Below are 27,418 nucleotides of genomic sequence, written 5' to 3'. Positions count from 1 at the left end.
AAGTGGGGCGGGGTGAATATGAATGTTTTTAGAAGGCAAGCTTCCCTTTTTTGTTTGTTTGTTTGTTTGTTTTCCTTTTCTCTTGACTATCCACTGATCCACACTGCCAGGGAGATGAAGATAGTCCCAGAGGCAGCACATGTGGGAGAAGAGCAAGGGCATGAAACTCTGCAAGGTTTCACTCACTGAATTTTCCCCAAATTCTTCCACTGAAGGGAGGGAGAATCAGGATTTATTCCCTCTACTATCTTCTCTCCTGGAGGAAAAACTAAAAGTTCAGGTTGGGATTTTCTAAAGCACACTCATGGGGCATAGATGCTAGAACTAGGGGTACTGGGAGTACACTTAGGGGCATAGATGCTGGAACTAGGGGTACTGGGGGTATGGAGGCACCCCCTGATTTGAAGTGATTTCCATCATATACAGGATTTACAGTTGGGTTCAATGGCTCTCAGCACCCCCACTATACAAATTGTTCCAGCACCCCTGCTTAGGAGCACAACTTCTGTTGAAAATCAGTGGGATTTGTGCTCCTAAGGACTAATCTACACTTCAAAGTTTTGTCCCTGTAACTATGCCAAGGTAGTTAAATCAGAAAACAAACCCAGTATAGATGCAGTTATACCATTATAACAGTGTTTATACTGGTATAGTTTATTCCAAGGGTCCCCGACGCGGTGCCCACGGCGCATCTAAATGCACCCGCATCCTGGCTGGTGGTTGAGCATCTGTCAAAATGCCACTGAAATTCAGCGGCATTTTGGTGGCAACACCTCTCAATGACGCCACTTGCTGCTGAAAAGTGACGTCATCCAGAGGCATTGCTGCCGAAATGCCGCCGAAATTCGGCACTTGACCGCCACCACAGTCCTTCGTCTGGCGCCTGCCAGACGAAAAGGTTGGGGACCACTGGCTTATTCCAATTCAGGAACCAAAATAAACTATACCAGCATAAGACACTCTTATACCTGTAAACCTGCATCTGTATTAGGGGTTTAACTGGAATAACTATGTCAGCAAAAATCACTCCCCCCACACAACCAACTGATATAGTTATGCTAGTAAATCTTGAAAGGGAGACCAGTTCTGAGTCACTCAAGGTGTTTTGGAAAATCCCACCTTTCGGCATCAAAGCCTGTGGCTGTAAGGGATCTGGCAGAGGCAGAGGGCCACCATGCCTGTGTGCCCCTGGGACTATCTTCATCTCCCTGCTAGTGTGAATCTGTAGATAGTTGAGAAAGAGATGAGAAGCTTGCCTTCTAAAACCATTCATTCCCCCGCCCCAATGCCTACTACCTTTTTCCTTTCAGTTGCTTTAGGACTCACTACAAATTTCATTAAAAGTTGTTGTCAGAAATGATTACAACAGATTTGACACTGAAGAGCCCTTCCTTTTTAAAGCCCTAGCTTGAGTATGATCTATTTGTGGAATCCTCAGGTTCTACACCTTAATCTATGCAAACTGAACTTCATTAGAATAATCATAGAAAGATATTTTCATAAGGAATCAGCACTCTGCATAATGTGTAATATAACATTATGCAGAAGTGTATATTTAGTATGTATGCAAAATAGTTATTTCATTTCTTGAATGCTGTCTAACGTACTTGTTACATAGGCAAAAGGGCAGCTCTGTTGTTGCCCCTGCAGCAGGTACATAATTTCTAAAGTGCTGACATGCGAGTGGAATTCTGACACCGTAGAACACTGTCACATTCTGCCTCCGAGAATGCCTGCCTCTAAGGGGTTAAATGTTCTGCTTGTGGATATTTGTGGAAATACTTTACATTCCCCACCCTTAACTCCCTTTTATAACATGTAACCTAGTTCAATAAACCTGATTCTTCTGACTACAACTGAAATTCTTCTAGAAGGCTAAGGCTAGCACTTCCTAAAGGTGCCTTAAGGTAGTTAGGCCCCTTCTGAAAATTCCAGTCTAAATTTTTGTGCACATTTTGTGTTCAATGTTTTTCCCATTTGGGCCACTGAGGACAACGTGGTGCACAGATTTAACTCTGGTCAGATGTGCACTGAAATCTCCATTATAAGTCAATCGGAGTCTTACTTTTACCTTTAATGGGAGCTGAAGGCTGAACCTGGGACCATTTAGCTTTTATTTGAACTGGTATCACTGCAGTTTGTTTCACTGGAGTTTGTTTTGTTAAAAACCACAGAATGTGAGCCATTGTCTTTTTATTTATCTCTGAAGTGCCACACTCACTTATGGCACTGTATGAAAATTAGTACCCAACAAGAGTCTTTAAAATTACTTTATATGCCTGCAAACAGGCCATTGTTCTTGGATAGTCCACCACTCAATTAACTATTTAAGAAGTAATTCCAAACAGAAAACTGTTATGAGAATATAAAGGTTGCACAGTTAAGCACCCAATAGTCAATAAATGTAGTTTTCATGCTAAGACTCAACTCTTCCCCTTGTGTGTGCATTACTATAGTCTTTATACTTCTCAAATATTTACAGTATAATGTATTCAGGGGTGAACATAACATAAATGTCTTACCAGTACGGCCCCCAGCTCTGGGCCTCCGACTCCGGGCCCCTGGAAGGGATGTGGCCTCAGGTGGAAGGGGTGTGGCTCTGGACAGAAGGAGTGGGCTTGGGGGGGTCAGCCTCCACAGCCAGCCCTCCCTTGCTGCCTGGCCCGCCCCATCCAGGGCTCCAGCGGTGATTTAAAGGGCCCAGGGCTCTGGTCACTGCCATGGCAGTGGTGGTGGCAGCTGGGAGCCCTGGGCCCTTTTAAATCGCTGGGCCCCAGGGCAGCTGCCCCTTTCCCACTCCACCCTCAGCGGCCCTTGGGGGGACAAAAGAGGCAACGACATTAAAGCGCTGCCACAGCAACACTTTAAGGAGGGTCCTTAAAACACTGCCACAGCAGCACTTTAATGTCAGCTGTACACAGGCCTGTATGGGCGGCCACTTCTTACCAGTATGCCTTACCAGCCCACTTTCACCTGTGAATATATTCCACAACTTTAGAAACTCAGGAGTAGCATTGGCTGTGCTTTACTTTGTGTATGTCAGGATCTTTTAAAGTCACTTATATTACAAAGTACACAGTGAATTGTTCTTACACAACATACTCCAAATTAAGGACAACACCACAGAGTAATAGTGAAAAACTGTTGGCATATATAGGCTACCTGATTTCACAGCCAGGTCATTTTTCTAGTTAATTTTCCTATCCCCCAATTCCAGCTAATAGAGACTGGGCTGATTATTGAAAAGAAAATATATCAGTCATGATTGCTGATTTAGGGCCTAATTTGGCAACCCTTGCTTATGCCAGTGATGCCAATGCCAGATACCACAGTGACAGGAGCAGTACAATGACCTGAATAGCACAGAGTAAGTAGTAATCGAGTTGCAGAATTGGTCCCTAAATTAATAAAACACAACATAGCTTAGAGGAAATAGAACTAATTGTATCAATAGTCTAAGTGAACAAGGACGTACATTATTTTCATTGTCATCAGGATCTAATAAGTGTACAAGAATAAAGAAATTACAAGTATCTAAGCCTGTAGTGAAAACTGCATGTTATATTTGTATTTAAGAAATATAATCAAGTCAAATTAACTTGATAAAAGTAACGCTTTTAAATGTTTTGACCATAAATTTTCTTATTATACAGAAGTGCATTACCCATGCAAAGAGCCAAAGTCTGAGCACATTTAATCTACTATCCCCAAGAGCAGGATCCTAAAAGTGACTCCCAAACCTGGATTCTCCCTCAAGTGATGTTCAGTTTGACCTTCCTTGCAAGAATAAAAGCAATTCTACAGCTGCATCCCCTGTAGCTGCAACTTTTTAAATACAGAATTAACATTGTCGGCATACTTATCTCCAGCCTACAGGCTTTTTCCCTAAACTGCAAGCCAAAAATTTAAGCTCATAGTGAATTTTCAATGTTATCTTAATTTCAGTGAATTATGTATTAGCACAGTAAATATTCTTTTAAATTTGAACACATTTCAGTGAGGCCATACTGCAATATTTTATGTTCAGTTTGTAAAGGTAAATGTCAGAGTTGTTAATGGGGAAACAGACATTGAGAGATGCAATGCCCTATTAATTTTTGACTGTTTTGGTCAGTTGAGTCCACCTAATAGAACACTTGTTAAAGGAATACAACTGTTTAAATATATTTTACTAATGTAAAATATAAATGCCTTGAAGACCATTACACTGAGCACCTTAAAAAGGGACAAAACGATTAACTATAAAATACCCATATAACGGTCAGCTTCTGCATTCTGCTGAAAAATTAGACATACACACTGAGTGAAGCCTTATCCTGTTACTGTTGATTTTTCTTTTCTTTTTTTGTCAGTAGGATTGGAGCCCAGGGATATACGTTAAATACAATTATATTTCCTATATGCCAAATCAAGGTAAATGTCACAAATCAAACAAGCCCTCTTAGGAATACTTACAAAACCAACACCTGTTTAAAAACACATTGGCTGTGGTTTTATTTAACAGGATTTTCGTATAACAGAACATACCATGTGTCAGACATGGTGGCTTGACTCCTAGAACAATTTCTACATTCTGCAATATCATAGAATCCGTGACTGACCCTATTATTATCTGCTATGCTCTGTGATCCTTTTCATTTGCCCCAACTGTTCATGCATCTATTCTAAGAGTCATTGTTGGGAGCAAGCTATTAATTATATCGAAACAGTACTGCTATGCAAACATTTTTCACATGAATGTCATCACTGTGCATCCAAAGTCTTGCTAAAATGCAACTATTTTCCATTTACAAGTGGGTGGAAAGTTCAATCTACATGCCCATTCAATCCGTGGCCTCTCTGCTGAAAGTGGCAACAACTAGCTCATTCAGCTGCTCGGAGCATTCCTTTCAAAAACAAAGGACAAAATTCTGGCAGGTGCAATAGGAAGGAGAGGAGGAGGAGGAGGAGAAGAGGAGCCCCTTCTCCCCTTCCACTTAGGAGACAGCCATGATCAGCCTGTCTGAACTCCCTGATTGCAGAGAGAGTATTGATTGCATTTCTGGCAGTGCACAGTGGCCAAAAGAGGGGCATGTCTTGGCAGGGTATGGCTATGGTCCAATTGTCCCCCAGCAACTATTGGGAGCACCTCAGTGGGAAGGAGTCTAAGAGCCACCACTGAGCAGCCTTCCTCAAGTCATTTGGGTTGCTCCTGACCATTGTGGGTATAATGCCTTCAGTCATTGCTGCTCACACAATTAATTTCCTCCTCCTCTGTGTCTAACGCTCTGGAATCCTTAGTTTGGTCCGAGACTATGTACCTAACCTACTCTTGCACAAGTCTGGTATTGCCAACGGTAGAAGGTTACCACCTGGATTCAAGTTGGGACTATTTCTTGGCTTTATTGGTCTCCAAAAATAGGGTTTTGAATAAACAGGAGTATACTGTACCTATTCCACAAACCTCCACTTTGTCCTAATCCCTTCCTTGTCCTCCAAGTATCTCATGCTGGGGAATAAGGAAGGGATTGCTGTAACATGGAGGTTTGGGTAATAGATTAGAGACACCTGACCAGGGCTATGAGGAGGAGGAAGACGATGGGCCTTTGGCCACAGAGGAGGCTATCCTGCTGCTGAATGACTCCTGTGGCAGCGCAGGGAGCCCTCTGCAGCTTGCTGGGAATGAGTGAGTGGGGCTGTGACAGCAGGACTGCAGAGGGCTCCCTGCACCATCTTAGGGTGATGACACCAATCCCTGTGGGTGCAAGGTGCATAGAAGGCTGTAGTCCTGGCAGGGAATCAGAGTCCTGTCTGGGAGTCCCTGCTCAGCCCTGGGTCTTGCAGGGGTTGGGTGTCACCAACCCTTTGGCAGCATGGGGAGCCCTCTGCAACACCACAGTCATGGGAGTTGGTGAGTGTGGCAGAGCAGAGACCCCCAGCCAAGACTGTGAGGAGAAGGAGGAAGATGAGCGCCCAGCTTCAGGAAGGACATCTTGCTGCTGAATGGCTCTCGTTCTCTTGATTATCCAAATAAAAGCCATCTCCCCCATGCTAATTGGATAATGGGGAGTGTGCTGTAGTCTATATTTTGAGATCAAAGGATCTCAGTTGGAATTAAGCTGCCTACATTTATGGAGGCTTACCTTTATGGAATCTAATCTTTTATCATAAGAAGTGCCAGGGCTCTGCCTTTAAATCCACGGTTCTGCTCTTACAGGTTCTGGAATATTTTTTTTTTTGCATAAGCCTGAAATTTGCCACCTTTGTTCTGTCTCCTGTATATTCACTCTGTCTTTCTCACTGTGACCCCACATCAAATGTACAAAACAGCTCCTTTCCGTGTTAAGGATAATTTCTGCCAATCCATGTATATGTGGCCACCAGTCTGAGCACCATGAACTGAAGATAATGGGAGGAATGGAGGTAATACTTTAATTATATTCAGCATTAAAGGGCATCACTAACCCCTCCAAAATCAAGAATTGTATCTCCTGCACTATTCTACAGGAGAATGTTTTTTTTCTGTTTAAGAACAGATGGTCTCTAGTCAACACTGAATATCAAATATAATCAATACATGTCATTAAGACATCTTGCAGGGATGCTGAACACAGAAGAGACAGATAAAAAGAGGTGTCATCGCCTTCTCCAGCTCCAATTCAGGATGTAACATCTTTTGTGACTTGCAGAGGGTCTACCATCTACCTCTGTCAAACCTGCAAATGACTAAGCAATATGATATGCATTTCCTCTTCGGCAGTACTTATTTTGTATCTTCCACTTGAACTAGTAGTCCATGGCTCTCCCATGACTCATTTTGGATTCTGTTGTGCCAGATAGCTTTATTCTTAATTCATATATCTTGAAGAAAGCTTTGGTGTAGAACCACATCCTGTTTGGGGATGCATACTAAAGTGGATGCTAAAAAGAAATAAGAATGTATCGTGTGCAATAAGGCTATGCATTTAACTGATTTCTACTGTAATAAGGAACCCAAACTTATTAAATACAAAACATGGCAGCAGCAGCCACTAAGCTCAACATGGTGCAGGCAGCAATTTGCCTGCAGTTTTCCCATTTAATTAAATAGGAAACAGTTGATAGCTGTCTAGTTGTAATGTGAATATTGTTGGAAGGGAGGGATTACAGAATTCTAGTCACCTTAATACTAGTGCATAAGCATTAATGGCAACTTTCCTTGCATTGCAAATGACTAATGTGGAGAAAACTGACATTCGCCTGAGCTTCTGAAATCTTAACTAAGATTCTGTTAGCTGTGTTATAGATAAAGTAATGTTTCATTTAGTAAACATGTCATGCATGGCTTACAGGACAGCCATTTTTTTGTTTTCAAAAGCCTTTCAGATGGATGGCAACATTTAAGCTAACACATGTCTAATCAGTATCTGCATACCGAGTTTAAAGACACATTTTGAAAGAGAACATAGCACTCCTTAGTGGAAAAATACTGCACTTAAATCCATTATATATGGTTCAACATTATTTCCTCATAAGCAAATTATCTGTCTTTGGGGCTGACCTTGTACGGTGTATGTTCTGCTTGTTGAGTGAGCAAATGCATAGTAAACTGTTGAGAACTGGCATTCGTGAGAGTGAAGTTAAGTGTGCACAAGCTATCCTGGCCTAGTAGGAGTATAGTTCAAGAGGGGAGTGAATACCCCAGCACCATAAGCCAGTTTTTCTCCAGACCTGCCTGTTCTCCAACCAGATCTCATGCCATTTTTACCCTGCATTCTAGAAGGTAAGGGAGTGAGTCTTTGTGGATCCTCTGATGTACTATGTGTGTTAAATATCTCAGAGAAATTGATCGTGTATTTTTTTAAATAACTAACCTTAAGACATACATTACATTAGCTTGTATCACCATTGTATCTGACAAAGGTAGTTTTTGGTTTAAAGGCCTTTACTAATATGAACAGATACTCCTAAACTTCACTTCTTTTTAAAATAATCATTTAGATCCTTTCAGCAACTGATCTCTATAATTTGCCCCAGCTAACAGCATGGTTAACTAATTTTGTTTCACTGATAGCAATATTACATGTATCATTTAACAGAAAGAAGAGTACTGCTATGCCATGGGTGGTGGAGGGGAGAGGAAAGCCAAGGACCAACTTGATACTGTAGGTAGATGAAAGGATTATCACATAGTCTAGTCCTTAAGTTTTATTAGAAATTGATCCCTTAACTGACTTAACTGTCCACTGCAGGCTTTTTCCAAATCATGTTTACTTCTTAAGTTTGGATGGTAACAGATGGCAGTCTTTAAAGGTTATTGAAGGTATAAAGCATTCCATCTTACATAATGACAATCAATATTGGGTCTCTAATTCCCAGATAACATGTTCTTTTCTCTGTGACTCTGGTGTGCTTGTATGTTCCTGAGGCTAGTTCTAATTGCACTTAATGGCATAAAGGCACAAAGCAGCTGTTAGCAGGAGTGTTGATCTTCAGCCAAAGGTAGCTACCAAACAGAAGGTCGTACATAACACTCTGCTGTAAGGAACTGAGGGGAACAAAGATGATTTAAATGGAACAGAAACATTCCCATTGAAGTAGATGTGGGAATCAACACCTCTCTGCCATTTCCCTACTCCACTTTTGGCAGCCCAGTTGAGTCTTCACAAGTAACTTTGAGGAATGTGTGCAGAGGAAGGGCTGTCATGGAGTGAAGGGGCTAAGACTTGCCCAAAACATACTCTGTTCCTAGCTGGTGGAAATATTGACTTATCAGTTCTCTTTCCTGCTCTCCTGATCTATCCTGCAGTGCAGATTGTGGTTAAAACTCATCTTCTATTAATCACAAGTTCCATTTCATATCTGAAGCATTACTAAATACTTTTTAAATTTTAGGTCCAATATAGTAAAGGTATGTATGGCCTTTTTATTTGTAAAAGTCCTGGGAATTACTTTCCAACAGTGATGATGTCATGACTGTTCTCAAGAGCTCCTCCAAAAGAACACCAAATTTTGTACTTTTCTAATAGTCAAGAATCTAATAGCCATCCCCCCTCTTAAGTTTTCACTGGTGAAATATTTTGCAAGAGCACATAGGGTTCTGATTCTGCTATTCCTGTGCCAACTGTACAACTTAATGAAATGATTTTTTATGTTTGATTTAATAGTGACTGCAGCAGAATGTCTCTTTGACTCCCACAGTCAAGAGTTAAATATTTATTTGCAGTATCAGTGATTTCTGTGCCAAAATATTGTTCCAGACATTCAAGTACATTCACTTGAGTTGAAGTTTTTCCAGAAATACTTTGTTTTTTGCCATGTTCATTCATTTCAGAGATGCTGCTCGTTTGGCAAGGAATAATTTTCTAAATGTCATTGACATATCAAGCATCAAAATAAATTTCATTTAGTGCTCCTCTCAATACAGCCAAAGGAACAAGATGATTTTCATTGTTCATACCCACTAGAATGGATGATAAAATGGAGTTATTATGGACAGCTTATGACTTGTGATAAAGAGCCTGAATTTTCTGAGTTTGAGACCACAGCCACCTCTTAGGTCAAAAGTACTTATGGCAGTGTCATCAATCAAGCCAGCATTATTACAACTCCCAAGAGATACAGTCAGATTGTTTTATTTAGATTATGTCTACACTACCTTGGGATCGATACTGCTGCAATCAATGCACCAGGGGTCAATTTAGTGGGTCCAGCGAAGAGCCACTAAATCGACGGCACAGCGCTCTCTAGTTGACTCTGGTACTCCATAGGGAATGAGAGGAATAAGGTAAGGTGACACTCTCCCAGTGACCCAGCACGGTGTAGACCCTGCATTAGGCCAACCTACGCTGCATCAACTCCAGCTATGTTGTTCACGTAGTTGGAGTAGCGTAACTAAGGTTGACTTACCAAGACATAGCCTTAGTGTGAAAATTACCCCACTGTTGTGGCCCTGCCCTAAGACCCAGATTGTGAAACTTAGCCCTAGTCATGAGTATAAGATAGCACCGTGTCTCCAATAGGCTGCTTTTGGTAGAAAAAGGAAAGGATCATGGGAATAGATATTGCTGCTTCCCTTTCTTTAGCCCATGAGAAAAGGGAGAGAAGATGCCCTAGCTCTTACAAGAAGAACCTACAGAGCATGGGGGTGAGTGAGCTCGAGGGGAGAGGTGTGTGTAGAGGGCATTGGAGGGGCAGGTCATTGGATTTTTGGAGGATTTCTTGGCTCTTTAGGACTGTCTCAGAAATCTCAATGTTGCCCATAGCATCACTGCCATGGGATGCCACTGGTACAATGCCTACAAGCATTGCAACTGTGGAAGCGACATTAAATAAAACAGAATAAAATAGACTCATAGACTCATAGACTCATAGGTCAGAAGGGACCAATCTGATCATCTAGTCTGACCTCCTGCACAAGGCAGGCCACAGAACCCCACCCATCCAATTTTGTACAACCCCTATCCCAGGACCGAGTTATTGAAATCCTCAAAAATGGTTTGAAGACCTCAAGCTGCAGAGACACCACCAGCAAGCGACCCGTGCCCCACGCTGCAGGGGAAGGCGAAAAACCTCCAGGGCACCTGCCAATCCGCCCTGGAGGAAAATTCCTTCCCGACCCCAAATATGGCGATCAGCTAAACCCTGAGCATGTGGGCAAGAGTCACCAGCCAGCACCCAAGAAGGAGTTCTCCGCAGCAACTCAGTACCCATCGCATGCAACATCACCCCGCAGACCATTGAGCAGACCTGTCTGGTGGTAATTCAAGATCAATTGCCCAAATTAACGATCCTATCATAACATCCCCTCCATATACTTATCAAGCTTTGTCTTAAAGCCAGGAAAGTCTTTTGCCCCTACTACTTCCCTCGGAAGGCTATTCCAGAACTTCACTCCCCTAATGGTCAGAAACCTTCGTCTAATTTCAAGTCTAAACTTCCTAATATCCAGTTTATACCCATTCGTCCTCGTGGCTATATTAGTACTAAACTTAAATAATTCCTCTCCCTCCCTAACGTTAACCCCCTTGATATATTTATATAGGGCGAGCATATCCCCCCTCAGCCTTCTTTTGGCCAGGCTTAACAAGCCAAGCTCTTTGAGTCTCCTTTCATAAGGCAGTTTTTCCATTCCTCGGATCATCCTCGTAGCCCGTCTCTGAACCTGTTCCAGTTTGAATTCATCCTTCTTGAACATGGGACACCAGAACTGCACACAGTATTCCAGATGGGGTCTCACCAACGCCGTATACAACGTACTAACACCTCCTTATCCTTGCAGGAAATACCCCGCCTGATGCATCCCAAAATCGCATTTGCTTTTTTAACAGCCGTATCACATTGGCGACTCATAGTCATCCTGCTATCAACCAGTACCCCAAGGTCCTTCTCTTCCTCCGTCGCTTCCAACTGATGCGCCCCCAACGTATATCCAAAATACATATTATTAATTCCTAAATGCATGACCTTGCACTTTTCACTATTGTATTTCATCCTATTTCTATTACTCCAGTTTACAAGGTGGTTCAGATCTTCTTGAATAGTATCCCTGTCCTTCTCCGTGTTAGCAATACCCCCCAGCTTCGTGTCATCCGCGAACTTTATTAGCACATTCCCACTCTTTGTGCCAAGGTCAGTAATAAAAAGGTTAAATAAGATCGGTCCCAAAACCGATCCTTGAGGGACTCCACTGGTGACCTCCTTCCAGTCCGACAGTTCACCTTTCAATACGACCCTCTGGAGTCTCCCCTTTAACCAGTTCCTTATCCACCTTACAACTTTCATATTCACTCCCAGCTTTTCCAATTTAACTAACAGCTCCCCGTGCGGAACCGTGTCGAACGCCTTACTGAAATCTAGGTAAATTATATCTACCGCATTTCCTTTATCTAAGTAATCCGTCACCTTCTCAAAGAAGGAGATCAGATTGGTTTGGCACGATCTACCTTTAGTAAATCCGTGTTGCAATTCGTCCCAATTACCATTGACCTCTATGTCCTTAACTACTTTCTCCCTTAAAATTTTTTCCAAGACCTTACATACTACAGACGTCAAGCTAACAGGCCTATAATTACCCGGATCACTCTTTTTCCCTTTCTTAAAAATAGGAACTACATTAGCAATCCTCCAGTCATACGGCACAACACCCGAGATTATCGATTGCTTAAAAATTCTCGCTAACGGGCTCGCAATTTCACGCGCCAGTTCCTTTAATATCCTCGGGTGGAGATTGTCCGGGCCCTCCGACTTCGACCCATCGAGCTGTTCAAGTACGGCCTCTACCTCAGTTGCAGTAATATCCACTTCCATATCCACATTCCCGTTTATCATCCCTCCATCATCGCAAGGTTCCTCACTAGTCTTATTAAAAACCGAGGCAAAGTACTTGTTTAGATGTTGGGCCATGCCTAGGTTATCCTTAACCTCCATTCCATCCTCAGTGTATAGCGGCCCCACTTCTTCTTTCTTTGTTTTCTTCTTATTTATGTGGCTGTAGAACCTTTTACTATTGGTTTTGATTCCCTTTGCAAGTTCCAGTTCAATGCGGCTTTTAGCCTTCCTCACTTTATCCCTACATGTTCTGACCTCAGCAAGGTAGCTTTCTTTACTGATCCTGCCTTCCTTCCACTCCCTGTAAGCTTTCTGCTTTTGTCTAATCCCCTCTCTGAGTTGCTTGCTCATCCAGTTTGGCCTGCAACTCCTGCCCATGGTTCTTTTCCCCTTTCTCGGGATGCAGGCTTCCGACAGTCTCCGCAGCTGTGACTTAAAGTAATTCCAGGCCTCCTCCACATTTAAATCCACTAATTCCTCCGTCCAATCCACTTCCCTAACTAATTTCCTTAACTCTTTAAAATTAGCCCTCGAGAAGTCGAAAACCCTAATCGCGGATCTACATTTGTTTATCCTTCCATCTAGTTTGAACTGAATCAGCTCATGATCACTCGAACCAAGGTTGTCCCCTACCACCATTTCTTCTACGAGGTCCTCACTGCTCTCCAACACCAAGTCTAAAATGGCATCCCCTCTCGTAGGTGCTTCAACTACTTGATGAAGAAATCCATCCGCTATCACATCCAGAAAAATCTGACCCCTATTATTTGTGCAAGTACTCGTCCTCCAGTCTATATCCGGGAAGTTGAAGTCCCCCATAATCACACATTTCCCCTTTGTGTTTACTTCATTAAAGACATTAAAGAGGTCTCTATCCATATCCCAATCCGATCCCGGCGGTCTGTAGCACACCCCAAGCACTATCTCAGGGGAAGCTCTAGTTGCTTTTTTACCCAGCGTGATTTTTGCCCAGACGGACTCCGTCTTATCCATTCCATCGCATCTTATTTCGCTACATTTAATTTCATCATTGATGTACAAGGCTACTCCCCCACCTTTGCCTTTCTTCCTGTCTTTTCTGAACAGCACATAGCCTTCAATACCCGTGCTCCAGTCATGAGTACTATTCCACCAGGTTTCGGTAATCCCTATAATATCCGGCTTCACTTCCTGCACGAGTAACTCCAGTTCCTCCATCTTGTTACCTAGGCTCCTCGCATTAGTGTACAAACCTTTTAATTTTCGGCGTTTGGCGTCAGTGACATTCTTTCCCCCGTCGTGCACAAACTGTCTGCCACCAGCATCACCCGTTACTCTGGTTTCTACTCCACTATTCCTCCTTGGATCAAATCTTGGGGCCGCAAGGGTATCCCCGCTCACTTTGTTTACTTCCCTCTCCAGGTTATGTTCTGGCGTGGAGATCTCCCGAACATTTCCCAACCATCTCCCCCAACTTTCTAGTTTAAAGCCCTCTTGATGAGGTCGGCGAGCCTCCATCCTAGAATCCTATTTCCCTCCTTGCTGAGATGAAGTCCATCCTGAGCAAACAGTTGTCTATCCGTAAATGCGTCCCAGTGACCGTACATCCCAAAGCCCTCCTTATAACACCACTCCCTGAGCCATCTGTTGATCGCCATAATCTTGTCCCTCCTTCGTCGCCCCGCTCTAGGAACCGGCAGAATCCCACTGAAGATCACCTGAGCCTCGATGTCTTTAAGCCTCTTCCCCAGTCTGAAATAGTCCTCCTTGATACAGTCCAGTGAGTAACTAGCTGTATCGTTCGTTCCCACATGAAGGATAATCAACGGATTTTTTTCCCGCTCCCGCTAAGATCGTATTCAGGCTCAAGTCCACATCCTGTATCTTAGCCCCCGGCAGACAGCACACTCTTCTGTTCTCCCGATCCGGTCTAGTTACAGGCCTGTCTACTCTTCTCAGTAGAGAGTCTCCAATCACGTAGACTTGCCTTTTCCTGGTGACAATGCGATTCTCCGGTCTATCCCCCACAGCAGCTGGCCGTGATTCCTCCTGATTTGTATTTGACCTCACAATCCTCCTAGGGCTCGTACTTGATGTTGCCTCCACTGACTGCTCCCCTCCATCTGCAGGACTAGCTGCTTGCCTCTTCTTCCTTGCCGTTACTCCTTCAGCAGCCTGCTGTGTTCCATCTTCATTTCCCAACTCAGCAAACCTATTCCTGAGTTCTATTTGTCCATCGCTGGCCCGTCTTATCCTCTGTCTGGTTCTCCTAGTGACATGCTTCCACCGTCCACTTTCCTCACCCAGCAGTCCCTCCTCAGAGTCCTTAGGTCCTGCTTTTGTCCGCTCGCCTGAGCTTGTCCCCTGTGCCTCATCATGTCTGTGTTCCATCATCTGCTCAAATCCCCTTCTAAACTCAGCCAGAGTTTCCACTTGCATCTCCAGTCCCCTTACCTTTTCCTCCAGCAGCTCTATCAGACGACACTTCATGCAGATGAAACTCCTTTCAGGTGCTCCCTCTAGGACCATGTACATGCCGCAGCTGCCGCACCCAGTCATCCTCAGTGTGTCTGCACCTGCTGCCTCTGCCTCCATCGTAGCGCTGCAACTCTGTGCCTGGCAATCCACGCCTCACACCGCACCGCAGGCCACCGACCAGCGCAGGGCTGCCTCTTCCCTGGTCTGCCTTCCCGGTTCCTCTGCCTTGGTCTCCCCTGCAAACTCCCACTGAAACTCCCATTAGCCGCTCTGTTCGCCGCCTCCTGTGCCGCTGCAGCTGACTGTGCCGCTGCCTGAGTGCCTGGCTCCTTATATAGGACCCCTAATCAGGTAAGCCCCGCCCCCAACTCAGGGCTCAGCCTCGCTCTCAGCACACAGCCCCTAGCAGCCTGCACACACACTCACTCACTCACACACAAACACCACAAACTACAAAAACCACAAAAACCTGCTCCTCCAACAGCACTCCCACTGAAACTCCCCTGTTAGCCGCTCTGTTCGCCGCCTCCTGTGCCGCTGCGTCCTGTCCTGTCCTGTCCTGCCAAGGCTGACCACAAGGCAGACGTTTAATGAATTCTTAACCCCACAGTAGTTTTCATAAGTGATTTTTTAAAATCAGTTTGTGAGGTTTCTTTTCCCCTTTTCTAGAAACAATCACTTTTACTGCATGGCTGGCACCGCTCTCCAAGTGCTGGACCTCTTCATGTCAATGGTGCAAATTCAGATATTTTTAGAGGGGTGAAGGGTAAATTCCAGTCCCCACCCTTCCCTTGGGGGGGATCCTGTTCTAATTCCTGCTCATCCCCTGCCTCCTCGGAAGGGACCCTGGATCTCCCTTAGCCTGGGAGTCTCCCTTCCTGGTGGCTCCCCTGTGCTCTGCTGTACACGTACAGATTCCCCATGCACCAGGTCATGATACCATTTGGCCTGGTCTCCCCTCCATCGGAATGGCAGGGCGGCCAGGCAAATTTGAATGATGTTGCAACCCTGTGCACCAGGTCCCAACGCCATTCACTGAAAATTGCCCTGGCTGCCCCTTTGTCTGCACAGAGGGGTACCTGGGTCAAATTTCAGTAGAATTGTGACTATGCAGCCAAAGCAGCACTCCAGGTACTGCACACTAGCAAAAACTGACTAGGGCTTTGTCTACATGGAGATTTGAACCAGGTTAAAGGTATGGATTTGAATAAATTGAGTGCATCCTCCTGGGTGAAAATTCGTATTTTGGTTTGAGAGGCTTTTTTTATTATTATTTTGCTTAAGTTGATAAGGAACAGCTTTAAGCTAAACTAAGGTAAGTCAAACTTAAACTGAACTAAGGGTGCAAGTTTGTGTGTAGACAAGACCTAATCCCTCAGCTCTTATGGGCTTGTCAAGGGCTTCTTCTTGTGCTCAAGAACCTCTGAGGAAAAAGACATGGGAGGAGTTGTGAGTACCTCAGTAAAGATGACTGACCACTGTGCAGCAACTTCAGTTGAAAAAGCAAATAAATGGCTGGGCAGATTCATAGCGGCCCTGGGAAGAATACAGAATTATAATAAAAGCAAAAAACCTGTTTAAAGAACACTAAGGTTGTAAAATTAAATGGACAAGAGTAAAAACTTCCAAAGTTAATGGGTAGCCATAACTATGTCCCCTTGTTCATAGGCATTACAATTCAGTATTTTAATTGTGATCACATACAGTTTCTCAAACAATGCAATTAAGGGCCTTTAAACCCTAATACTAGCAAGAAAGGACTAGTAATGTGAGTCAAATTTTCAGGGTCAGGCTAACACAATTCTGTTTTTTCTATAAAGTAAGGGCCAGAATGTGGCCTGTCCGGCATGCCAGTGCAAGGCAGTAAGGCTGTTTAAGGTTCCCCATTACTCCCCGCATTACATGCCCCACTTGTGCAGTTGGGCCAGAATGGGAGGGAATGGCTGGAAGTGGGTGAAACCTTGACTCCAGCCCCACAATATGGCCAATGGCATAGTTACACAGACCAGTTGGGGAACATACACTTTGCCAAGTATAGATCTCTTGCCATGTACTTCCTAGCAAGAGCAGCTGGGAGACTGAGAGGGTTATTTCTGCAAGAGATGCACCACAATGCTGAGCTAGCTCATAACATCATAATCTACCCTAAGTGGCACATCCTACAGTCCTTACTCAAGCAAAACTCTTGTCTAATTTAACTGGAATTTTGTGAGAGTGTAAGAATTCAGGACTGGAGCCAGAGGTTGAGGGATGAAGGAAGACCTGACTTATGGCACAAAGAGAAAAGAACATTTTATTCTCTGACCCGTTTTTCTAAAAATATAAATAAAAAGGGGAAACTACAAAATCTGGCACTCTTGTGACCACTCCACAACAAAAGGCCTGGCCTTAGTACTGGCTATTTCAATATATAATCTTGCAGCATTTCCTAAATTCACGTTCTAAGCCACTTTATAACAAAACTTACAATTAATGCAAAATAAATACTAACATAACATTTCTAACAAAATAAGTCTTCCTCTTTAAATATATTTCACAGTCTTGTTGTTTTCCTATTTCTTTAGCTTAATGAGTTTTAAAAACCTCCTAAAATAAAAAGAAATAGGACTCCCCCATAACCATGCTCTCATGAATGTACAGTCTCCTTTATATGATATGCTGGAGGTATATCTTTGGTAGCATCCAATGGCCATTCTCTCCATGAATGCTGTCTTGTCTTTATGGGTTTATTATGTCTTTGTAGTCTTCTGTTTGTTTAGTGTTTCTTGGTGTTGTGATATGGGGCTGTTCTATCTGCTTCTGTCTCCTTTGTTTGTTGTTCTCAAGTATTGATGCGCATCTGTTTTGATTTATTTAATTATATGTTATATTTTCATATGGTGCAAAATATTTATTCTCTCAGTAAATAATTATTACAAAAAAGAAAATATATGAAACCATCTGACTTGTGCTGAGTTTTATTTTTTTCCAAACAGCCAATTCTCACAGCACAGTCAGCTATGGGAGCCTGATTTAGAGTTGAGAAGGATTTATATTTTTATTGAAGGATTAAAATATAAAATTGTTTTGTTATCTATTTATTTAAACAGATAGCAAGACAGTAATAAAGGTTCATAAAAATCACATCACTGGCACAGAACCTAAATATTTCCTTTTATAAAACATGTTGTAACAAGATTTTAGAAAAAAATCTTTTCCTAATAATAATAATAATTAATAATCTGATTAACCATGAATTAAAAATAGACATTATGGCCCAAATCCCAAAATGTGCTTAGGCACCTAAATCCCATTGAAATCAATAGGTGTTTAGTGCCTAAATATCTTTTGAGGATCAGGACCCAAGTGTCTGATCATGTCCCACTGAAGTCAATGTTAATTTTACCATTGATTTCAATAGGCACTTTACCATTCACCTCTTATTGAACTTGAGCCTATAACATCATCAGTCCAAGTAGGTGATTGTGACAGGTATCTATCAATAGTCATACCTGACCTGCTTATATCTGTTAAAGAGGTATGTTTATTTTTGTTTTTGTTTCAGGAAGGATATTTTTGAGAATGTCACGGCATCAGGCAATATCTTGTTGTTCCTGCAACTATCACCTGTGGGACCCTATTTCTGGGTATATTAACTACAGCAAAGTTCAAAGGTGAATCAGGTAGGCAAAAATCCAAACATCCTTACATTAGAAGGTGCTCATAGTTCTCCTCAGTAATTGTTCCTATGTGGTGGTAACTTCATTCTATTTTTCAGTAATTACTGAATGTGATCTCCCTATGACAATCATCTGTGATATCTGTGCTATTTCTGTAGCATAGACTTATCTTGTCACAAATTATGCAGTTAAAATCTTACAGGATAGAATCCATGTCATCCAAGTCCTCACTATCCAAACATCTCTTTCTATTGAAATGCCAGTGTAATGTTTGTTGTTTACTTGCACTGTAGTAGCACCTAGAAGTCCCAGTCATAGACCCCACTGTTATAGACAATATAAGCTCTTCGGGGAAGGGATCATCTTTGTGTTATGTGCTTTTACAATCTAAGTATAGGGCAACACACACACGCTGGATACAGATAGATGGGGAGCAGAAGTTAAAAATGAAACAATGCTGATCAGCACAAGGCATTGGTCTCAGCAATTGCCCAGCCATTCACCAACATAGCTTCCTGTTCTATTGATTCTCTGCCTATTCACTTCCAACCAGCACATTCTGGTTTAAACAGACATTATATTGCACAAATTTTGGGTAAGCAGTAATCTATTAAAGGTTTGTTGTTTTTTTTAAATCATGGCTCATAAATGACTTTTTTCTCTTAACTTCCAGTGATACTTTATTAGTACATGTCTCCTCTTTGCTTTATTGTATTCCGGGTTTATTCTTATTACATTACAAGATGCTAGATAGTTGCAGCAAGTACAAGCACAATTTTACAGTGAGCCTAAACTATTGAAACTGAGTACTGTTCAACTAAGTTTAGATAATAAAATATCAATGTTTATTTTTACTCTTGTCTGTTATACAATTAGTATCTTTTAGGGTTGCAAGTTTCTTCTCTAATCTTTACTGGGAGATGAAGGGGACACACCCAAAGCAGTTTATTGATTGAATGTGGGTGCATGGCAGGTCACTGCTGCAAGGTGACTCTACCTACCTCATAATTAGGGCCCTACCAAATTCACAGTCATAAAAAATGCATCACAGGCTGTGAAATCTGGTATCCCCCCATGAAATAGTGCTTTTGTCCTATACTATGCAGATTTCACTAGGGACCAGCATTTCTCAAATTGGGGGTCCTGACCCGAAAGGGAGTTGCTGGGGGGAGTCACAAGGTTATTTTAGGGCATCATGGTATTGCCACCCTTACTTCTGTGCTGACTTCAGAGCTGGGTGGCTGGTGAGCAGCGACTGGTGGCTGATCGCCCAGCTCTGAAGGCAGCTGCGCAAAAGTAAGGGTGGAAATACCATATCATGCCATACTTACTTCTGCGCTGCTGCTGGCGGTGATTTTGCGTCAGAGCTGGGCTCCCAGCCAGCAGCTGCCATATTCTGGCTGCCGAGCTCTGGAGGCAGCACCGCCGCGAGCAGCAGCGCAGAAGTAAGAGTAGCAGTACCACAACATCCCTTACAATAACTTTGCAAACCCCCCCCCCCCCACACACACACACATATCCTTGTTGGGTCAGGACCCCTACAATTACCACACCATGAAATTTCAGATTTAAATAGCTGAAATCATACTTTAAGATTTTTTAAATCCTATGATTGTGACATTAACCAAAATGGACCATGAATTTGATAGGGCCCTATTTATAATGCTTAATCATGCCAGCTCATGACTGTCTGGCATGGTTAAGACATGGATGTCCTTATCACTTTTGTTATGTGGATGGGACAACAAGATTACATAACTACATTAAAGAATAAGATTACAGGCTAAGTCTAGACTGTAATCCATGCAGGCTCCTTGGGGATGCTTGAGTAACCTTCCTTATCGTGTTATAAGTCAAAGCATGAGCTGTACCTTCTGCTGTATATTGACTCAAATTGCACCTTTGTCTACCTGCTTTCAGATATTGCCATCCTCCACTGCAACAAAACATTGTTTTCTAGCTGCAGTTTTGCCCCACTCATGCCCATTCAGAATGCTGCTGCAAAGATCATTTTCCTAACCAGTAGCTTTGATCATGTCTCCCCTCTGTTTGCATCCCTCTACTGGCTCCCTTTTCTCAATCAGATCAAAAATAAGCTACTTGTCTTCATTTGCAAGGCCCTTTGTGGCCCATTCCCTACCTACCTGCCATCTCTCATTCACTATGGAAATGTCTGATCCCACCTCCAATCAGCCCACAATCCTGGCCTCCAATGCCCCCTTTTGCTTTCTGTCATGCTGCCCCTCATGCTTGGGAGAAGCTCCCCATAAACATTAACAAAACTAACTCATTATGCTCTTCTCAAAAAACGTCTCCTTTTCACTAAAGACTACAAAAAACTAGACAATGGTTAGGCTGCCGGTGTGCTCAGACCACTGCCTATCATGCTGACCAGCATTGCCTGTTTCCTTGTATTCTCCCATCCTTCTGTCTGTATCCACTTTTTGTCTCTTGTTTTATACTTAGATTATAAGCTCATTAGGGAAGGGACCATCTTTTTGTTCTGTGTTTGTACAACTCCTGGTCCATCGCTAGGGCTCCTAGGGACTATGGTAATACAAATAATTAATAATAATAATAATAATTAATTAATCCAGAAGCTACAGAAGGCCCACATTGCAAGGGAGCTGAGATCAGAAGGACCACATGGGTTAACTGTGAAGCCATATAGCAGGTCTCCATAGTGACCCATTCCATTGGAGTGTGGAGGAGTGAGGCATGATAGTGGAGGTTGGAGCACAATGAATGGGTCTGCACATTTCACAATTTTACTAACCCACAAATATACACAGTGAAGGAGCAGGAGCATACAGCTGCAATTCCTGCCCAGTACCTGCATTATGTACTGATTTGACAAAAACAGAGCCAGATTTTCAGTTAGACTTGTGCAACTTCACAGATGCATTTGCGTGCTCTTAATTATTTGGGCAAATAGGCAAAGTGCACTTTTGGATCATGTATTTTTGCATACATGTTCCCAATTAAATGCCCAACTGTACGTGTGAGTGTTCATGTGCAAGAGCAGCCGTTTACCTGCCTGATTTGTCAGGATAAAGTGCATGTAAGCAAATGTCTGCACACATTGTGTGTTTCTAACTTTGAAAATGTGTGCCCTAATTTCTCTTTACATATAAGATTGTGCTCCCCACATCCAATTCTATTCTTAGAAAATATTCAAGTCCATGATTTTGTAAGTATTGATATGCTCCAGTTAAATATAGAGAATACCAATTTCAAAGGAGTGTTGTAAGGATTCATTTGTTGGACTCTTAATGTTTTCTTGTGACATCAGATTGCTTGTGCAATTATTCAGCACCTTTAAACTTCTGTAAGTAAACAGCTATTGTAGCATCAGACTAGAAGCAACTCATATTATGGACAGTTAATTCCCTTTTGAGAACAGTGCCCATTGTAGTTATTTAGGGCCACTGACTTCAATGGCAGTTGAGGACTCTCAGCATCTCAGAAGAAGCCCAGCACCTTACAGGAAACTTTGCAGAATCAGTTTTATAAAGTTATCCAAAGTACATACTCTAATCACTTCACCGCCTAAGAAAATGAAGTTAAGTCTCTGGTGGAATGACATGCCTTTACAATCTATATAAAATCACTGTTAATATTTAAAATTTATTTTAAGACAGCTATATAGCAACATTCCAGGAATGCAGCTTAAAAATAACCTACAAAAATAACTCAAATTGGCCACTCAATTGTTTGTTTGGTGGTGTTTTTCATGTATTCCTTTTAAAGATAACTTATTTTTATAAGTAAATATTTTAAGTTAAATCCAACATTTTAATGCATATTTTCTGTTCTGAAAATGTTTCACCACAAATGTCACTGCTTTTAGAAATTGGATTTCTTAACAGGAATATGCTCCCTTAAGTGTCTTGTAATTCTTTTGATCTTTGACTATTGCAATATATGATCGTTTACCTGATCACACTATACACACTTGTGTATTTGTACTCTTACTTTCTGTCCATGGGAATCAACAATATTTATGTTTGTATTTCAGATTCTAAAGGGAGTAGTTTTAAGAAAAATTGGCTTAGCAATGTTGTCTCTCCACAGCTATATTTAAAAGAAAAAAACTGAAGCAAGCTTATTTAATCCATTTTGTTATAAGCCAATTACACTATTATGCTGATCACAGACCTGTGATATAAAACAATAGCTATCACATTTTTAAAAAATCTTTAAAAAGAACTAATTATTATAATGAGTTTTCAATAAGCTAATCATATAGTATCATATAATAATATATTAAAGCAATTAAGTCTAACATTTGTACTTTTTTCTCCTTATAAATTAATGCCCTTCACAACTACAGGATATGACATGGAAAACGGTTGTGATTTTTCACCTGTATTTCACTAAAATAGAAGCAAGTGAGATGACAGCTGCAAAAGTTGCTCTCCAGTTTTCTATTTAGGAACAACCAAGCATGCGGAAAATAACCTACCAGTTACCATTGTATTTGCAAAGCTAGTACCGTATAGGAGGATCTATCCCAGGTTGCATTCAACCATCATCCCAGGAGAGAGTGGGTGGCTGGTGGTGGCAACTGGATGCAGTGTATTTTGTAGGAAGAGTGTGTGTCTAGGCAGAGTGGAGGTGTGAGTGGGTGGCAAGGGATGTTTGGATGTTTGGGAGCAAGTGTCTGAGTGTGTGTGTGTGTGGGGGGGGGTGTTAATAGTGTGTGTCTAAGAGACAAATGTGTCCTCTCTTACCTTAGATGCAAGTAGTGCACCAGCTTGGTTACCACAGTAACCATCTTGCTGGAGTCCAATTTCGCAGCCTATGGCACGGGAATCCCAGGACCAAGAGACGGTCAAAGCTGCCAGTGGACTCCTCCTCCCCAGGCGGCTGGCTCCTGGCTGCTGCCTTCCTCCTTTGTCTCCCTCAGGACCAGGCACTACGGGGACAGCGGCGGCGGCTTTGCCTCTGACGCTTTCACCTGCCCTGCATGATTAGCGCCGCTGAGCCGGTGCCTGCTGCTCATCCCTGCCGCGCGGACAGGACCCGGAGAGCAGAGGGAGGAGCGGGGCTGGCACAGCTGCGGGCTTGTGGCAGGAGCAGCAGCTAATCCCCCCCCCACACACACGCAAAGCTGCGCCTCGACCCTACAGCACCGCCTCCCCCCCTCGGGGGCAGCCCTTTGGACCCCCATTAGCACCCAAGACCCCAGTCCATTTCCTCCGCAGACACTCTTTGGCGCTGGGCTTTGGCTCAATCAGTCAGATCAGACCCAGTTAGGGCTCCAAACGCTTTCATTCAGCATTCATTTAAAATGCGTCTAGCACTATATTAATATATTGCACCTTACAGGAGCAAAGGTTAAGCTGGCATGACTGAAATCTTCACAAGTCCACTTTGTGTTGTTATGGGAAACACCCTCCATCCCTTCCCTCCTCACCTCTCAAACTAAAACCCAGGCACCTGTACCCGGAAAAGGGAGGAGATGATAAGATTTGCAGAGTCAGGCAATAAGCCTAGCAGTGGCTGGAGTGATTTCTAACCAACCATCCCATCTTGAGCACCTGAAAGCTGCGTGTACTTGTTGCCTACTTCACTTTATATTGTGCACCATAGGGTGCCTGATAGGATAGATGTGTATCTATAACAGCTTTTGCAGTAGCTAAAACTATAGATTAGGTCAAGATTTTCATTCTCCACCTGTTCTGGCATGCTCACAGCTTGCAGTAGAAGTGTAAGGTATCTTTCTTTCCCAGACCTGAAGAAGAGCTCTGTGTGAGCGCCAAAGCTTGTCTCTCTCTCTAACAGAAGTTGGTCCAATAAGATATTATTTCATCTACCCTGTCCCTCTCTCCCTCCCCTCACTCTGTATAGATATATATTACAGACATAAAAATTAGGTTAAAATATATGCAAGGATATATAAGCAGGGGAATACCAAGTAGAAGTAGGAAGGTATTGTGACTACTGTATATGGAATACTGTATCCAGTTCCAGTGCCCACACTGTTAAAAGGATTTGGAAAAACTGGAAAGGGTTCCACAAAAAGCTACAAGAATGATTCAAGTTCTGGAAAACCTGTCCTACAGTGAAAGATGAAAGAAGTTCAATCTATTCAGTTCAACAAAGAGAAGGTTTAAGAGGTGACTTGATCATGATCTGTAAGTACCTACAGAAGGAGATTTGTGATAGCAGTGATCTCTTTAATTTAGCAGATAAAGGCATAACAAGAACCAAAGGCAGCAGAAGCTGGACAAATTCAATCAGAAATAAAGTGGCGATTTTTTGTTTGTTGGGTTTTTTTACAATAAGGCTGTTTAACCATTGGAATAATTTACATAAATATGTGGTAGATTCTCTATCACTTAGTCTTTCAATCAAAATTCAGGCATCTTTATAAAAGACATACTCTAGCTAAATCAGGCATCTTGAGCTTGATGCAAGAATTACAGGGCAAAATCTATGCCCTAAATGATTGTAATAATGGTCACTTCTGGCCATAAAATCTATGAACATCAATTTAAAGCACTCAAAAGTTAGGAAATGTCAGATTTATAGTAGTTCATGGATTTTAATTCTGACTTCTTATGCATCCTGTGTACTGAATGAGGCAGGAAAAATAGAAAAAAATAGTATGTAATGCAATTAAAGAGTGCATCATAATGTATATACACAAAGAAGAAGAATTAAGGCTGCATGGGCATCCGTCTGGCATTTTATAACTTTAGATTGCTTGACTTTACAACCTAAACAATGTTGTTTTAACGTAGGTGGGGTTGTTTAGAAGTAAAAGCAAATTATATTATTAGGGCTGTCAAGCAATTAAAAAATTAACTGCGATTAATCACCCTGTTAATAATAGAATGCCATTTATTTAAACATTTTTGGATGTTTTCTACATTTTCAAATATATTGATTTCAATTAAAACACAGCATACAAAGTGTATAATGCTCACTATATATTTTTATTACAAATATTTCCACTGTAAAAAGAAAAGAAATAGTACTTTTCAATTCACCTAATACAAGTACTGTAGCTCAGTCTCTTTATCATGAAAGTTGAACTTACAAATGTAGAATTATATACCAAAAAATAACTACGTTTTATTTTTGAAATGTAAAACTTTAGAGCCTATAGTCCACTCAGTCCTACTACTTGTCATTCAGACAAACAAGTTTGGTTACATTTGCAGGAGATAATGTTACCCCTTTCTTGTTTACAATGTCACTTGAAAGCAAGAACAGGCATTTGCATGGCACTGTTATAGCTGGCATTGCAAGATATTTATGTGCCAGTTGCGCTAAAGGGTCACACGTCCCTTCAGGTTTCAACCACCATTCCAGGGGATGTGCGTCCATGCTGATGACAGGTTCTGCTCGATAACGATCCAAAGCAGTGGAGACCGACTCATGTTCATTTTCATCATCTAAGTCAGATGTTACCAGCAGAAGGTTGATTTTATTTTTTGGTGGTTTGGGTTCTATAGTTTCCACATTAGAGTGTTGCTCTTTTAAGACTTCTGAAAGCAGGTTCCATACCTTGTTCTTCTCAGATGTTGGAAGGCACTTCAGATTCTTAAACCTTAGCTACAGCACTTGATCCATCTTTAGAAATTTCACATTGGTACCTTCTTTGCGTTTTGTCAAATCTGCAGTGAAAGTGTTCTTAAATCAGCAAAGAGTAGTAGACCACAAGCTTAATATGAGTCAACAGTGTGATACTGTTGCAAAAAAAGCAAACGTGATTCTGGGATGCATTAACAGATGTGTTGTAAACAAGACACGAGAAGTCATTCTTCCGCTTTACTCTGCGCTGGTCAGGCCTCAGCTGGAGTATTGTGTTCAGTTCTGGGCACTGCATTTCAAGAAAGATATGGAGAAATTGGAGCGGGTCCAGAGAAGAGCAACAAGAATGATTAAAGGTCTTGAGAACATCACCTATGAACGAAGGCTGAAGGAATTGAGTTTGTTTAGATTGGAGAAGAGAAGACTGAGAGGGGACATGATAGCAGTTTTCAGGTATCTAAAAGGGTGTCATCAGGAGGAGGGAGAAAACTTGTTCACCTTGGCCTCCAATGATAGAACAAGAAGCAATGGGCTTAAACTGCAGCAAGGGAGATTTAGGTTGGACATTAGGAAAAAGTTCCTAACTGTCAGGGTAGTTAAACACTGGAATAGATTGCCTAGGGAAGTTGTGGAATCTCCATCTCTGGAGATATTTAAGAGTAGGTTAGATAAATGTCTATTAGGGATGGTCTAGACAATATTTGGTCCTGCCATGAGGGCAGGGGACTGGACTCGATGACCTCTCGAGGTCCCTTCCAGTCCTTGAGTCTATGAGTCCTGTGGCACCTTATAGACTAACAGACGTTTTGGAGCATGAGCTTTCGTGGGTGAATACTCACTTCGTCAGATGCATGCCACAGGACTCTTTGCTGCTTTTACAGATCCAGACTAACACGACTACCCCTCTGATACTTGTTCTTAAATCGAACAACATATGATGGGTCATCATACAAGACTACTATAACATGAAATATACGGCAAAATGCGGATAAAACACAGAGTTCAGTCACAAATTTAATTCATGCATTATTTTTTTAATGAGCAGCATCAGAATGGAAGTTTGTCCTCTGGAATGGTGGCCAAAGCACAAAGAGGCACACAAATGTTAGCATATCTGGCACGTAAACACCTTGCAATGCCTGCTACAAAAGTGCCATGTGAACTCCTGTTCTGACTTTGACATTGTAAATAAGAAGCCGGCAGCATTATCTCCTGCAAATGTAAAAAAACTTGTTTGTCTTAGCGATTGGCTGAACAAGAAGTAGGACTGAATGGACTTGTAGGCTCTAAAGTTTTACATTGTTTTGTTTTTGAGTGCAGTTATGGAACAAAAAAATCTACATTTGTAAGTTGCACGGTAGAGATTGCGCTAGAGTACTTGTATGAAGTGAACTGAAAAATACTATTTTGTTCATTTTTACAGTGCAAATATTTTTAATAAAAAATAATATAAAGTGAGCACTGAACAC

General features: G+C 42.1%; 1 protein-coding gene across 1 annotated transcript in view; it reads right to left on the bottom strand.

Moving 5' to 3' along the window:
* Positions 1-23,367, bottom strand: part of ARHGAP18 (Rho GTPase activating protein 18) — a 135,605-nt gene extending 112,238 nt beyond the window's left edge. Inside the window, exon 1 of the mRNA XM_050949607.1 lies at positions 23,138-23,367. Coding sequence (XP_050805564.1) covers positions 23,138-23,181 — 44 coding nt within the window. The 5' untranslated portion in view covers positions 23,182-23,367. The remainder of the gene's footprint in view (positions 1-23,137) is intronic.
* Positions 23,368-27,418: the final 4,051 nt, after the last annotated feature.

Source organism: Gopherus flavomarginatus, chromosome 4, assembly GCF_025201925.1.
Source record: "Gopherus flavomarginatus isolate rGopFla2 chromosome 4, rGopFla2.mat.asm, whole genome shotgun sequence".
Lineage (NCBI taxonomy): Eukaryota > Metazoa > Chordata > Testudines > Testudinidae > Gopherus > Gopherus flavomarginatus.
This window is presented reverse-complemented; position numbering and strand designations above follow the sequence as displayed.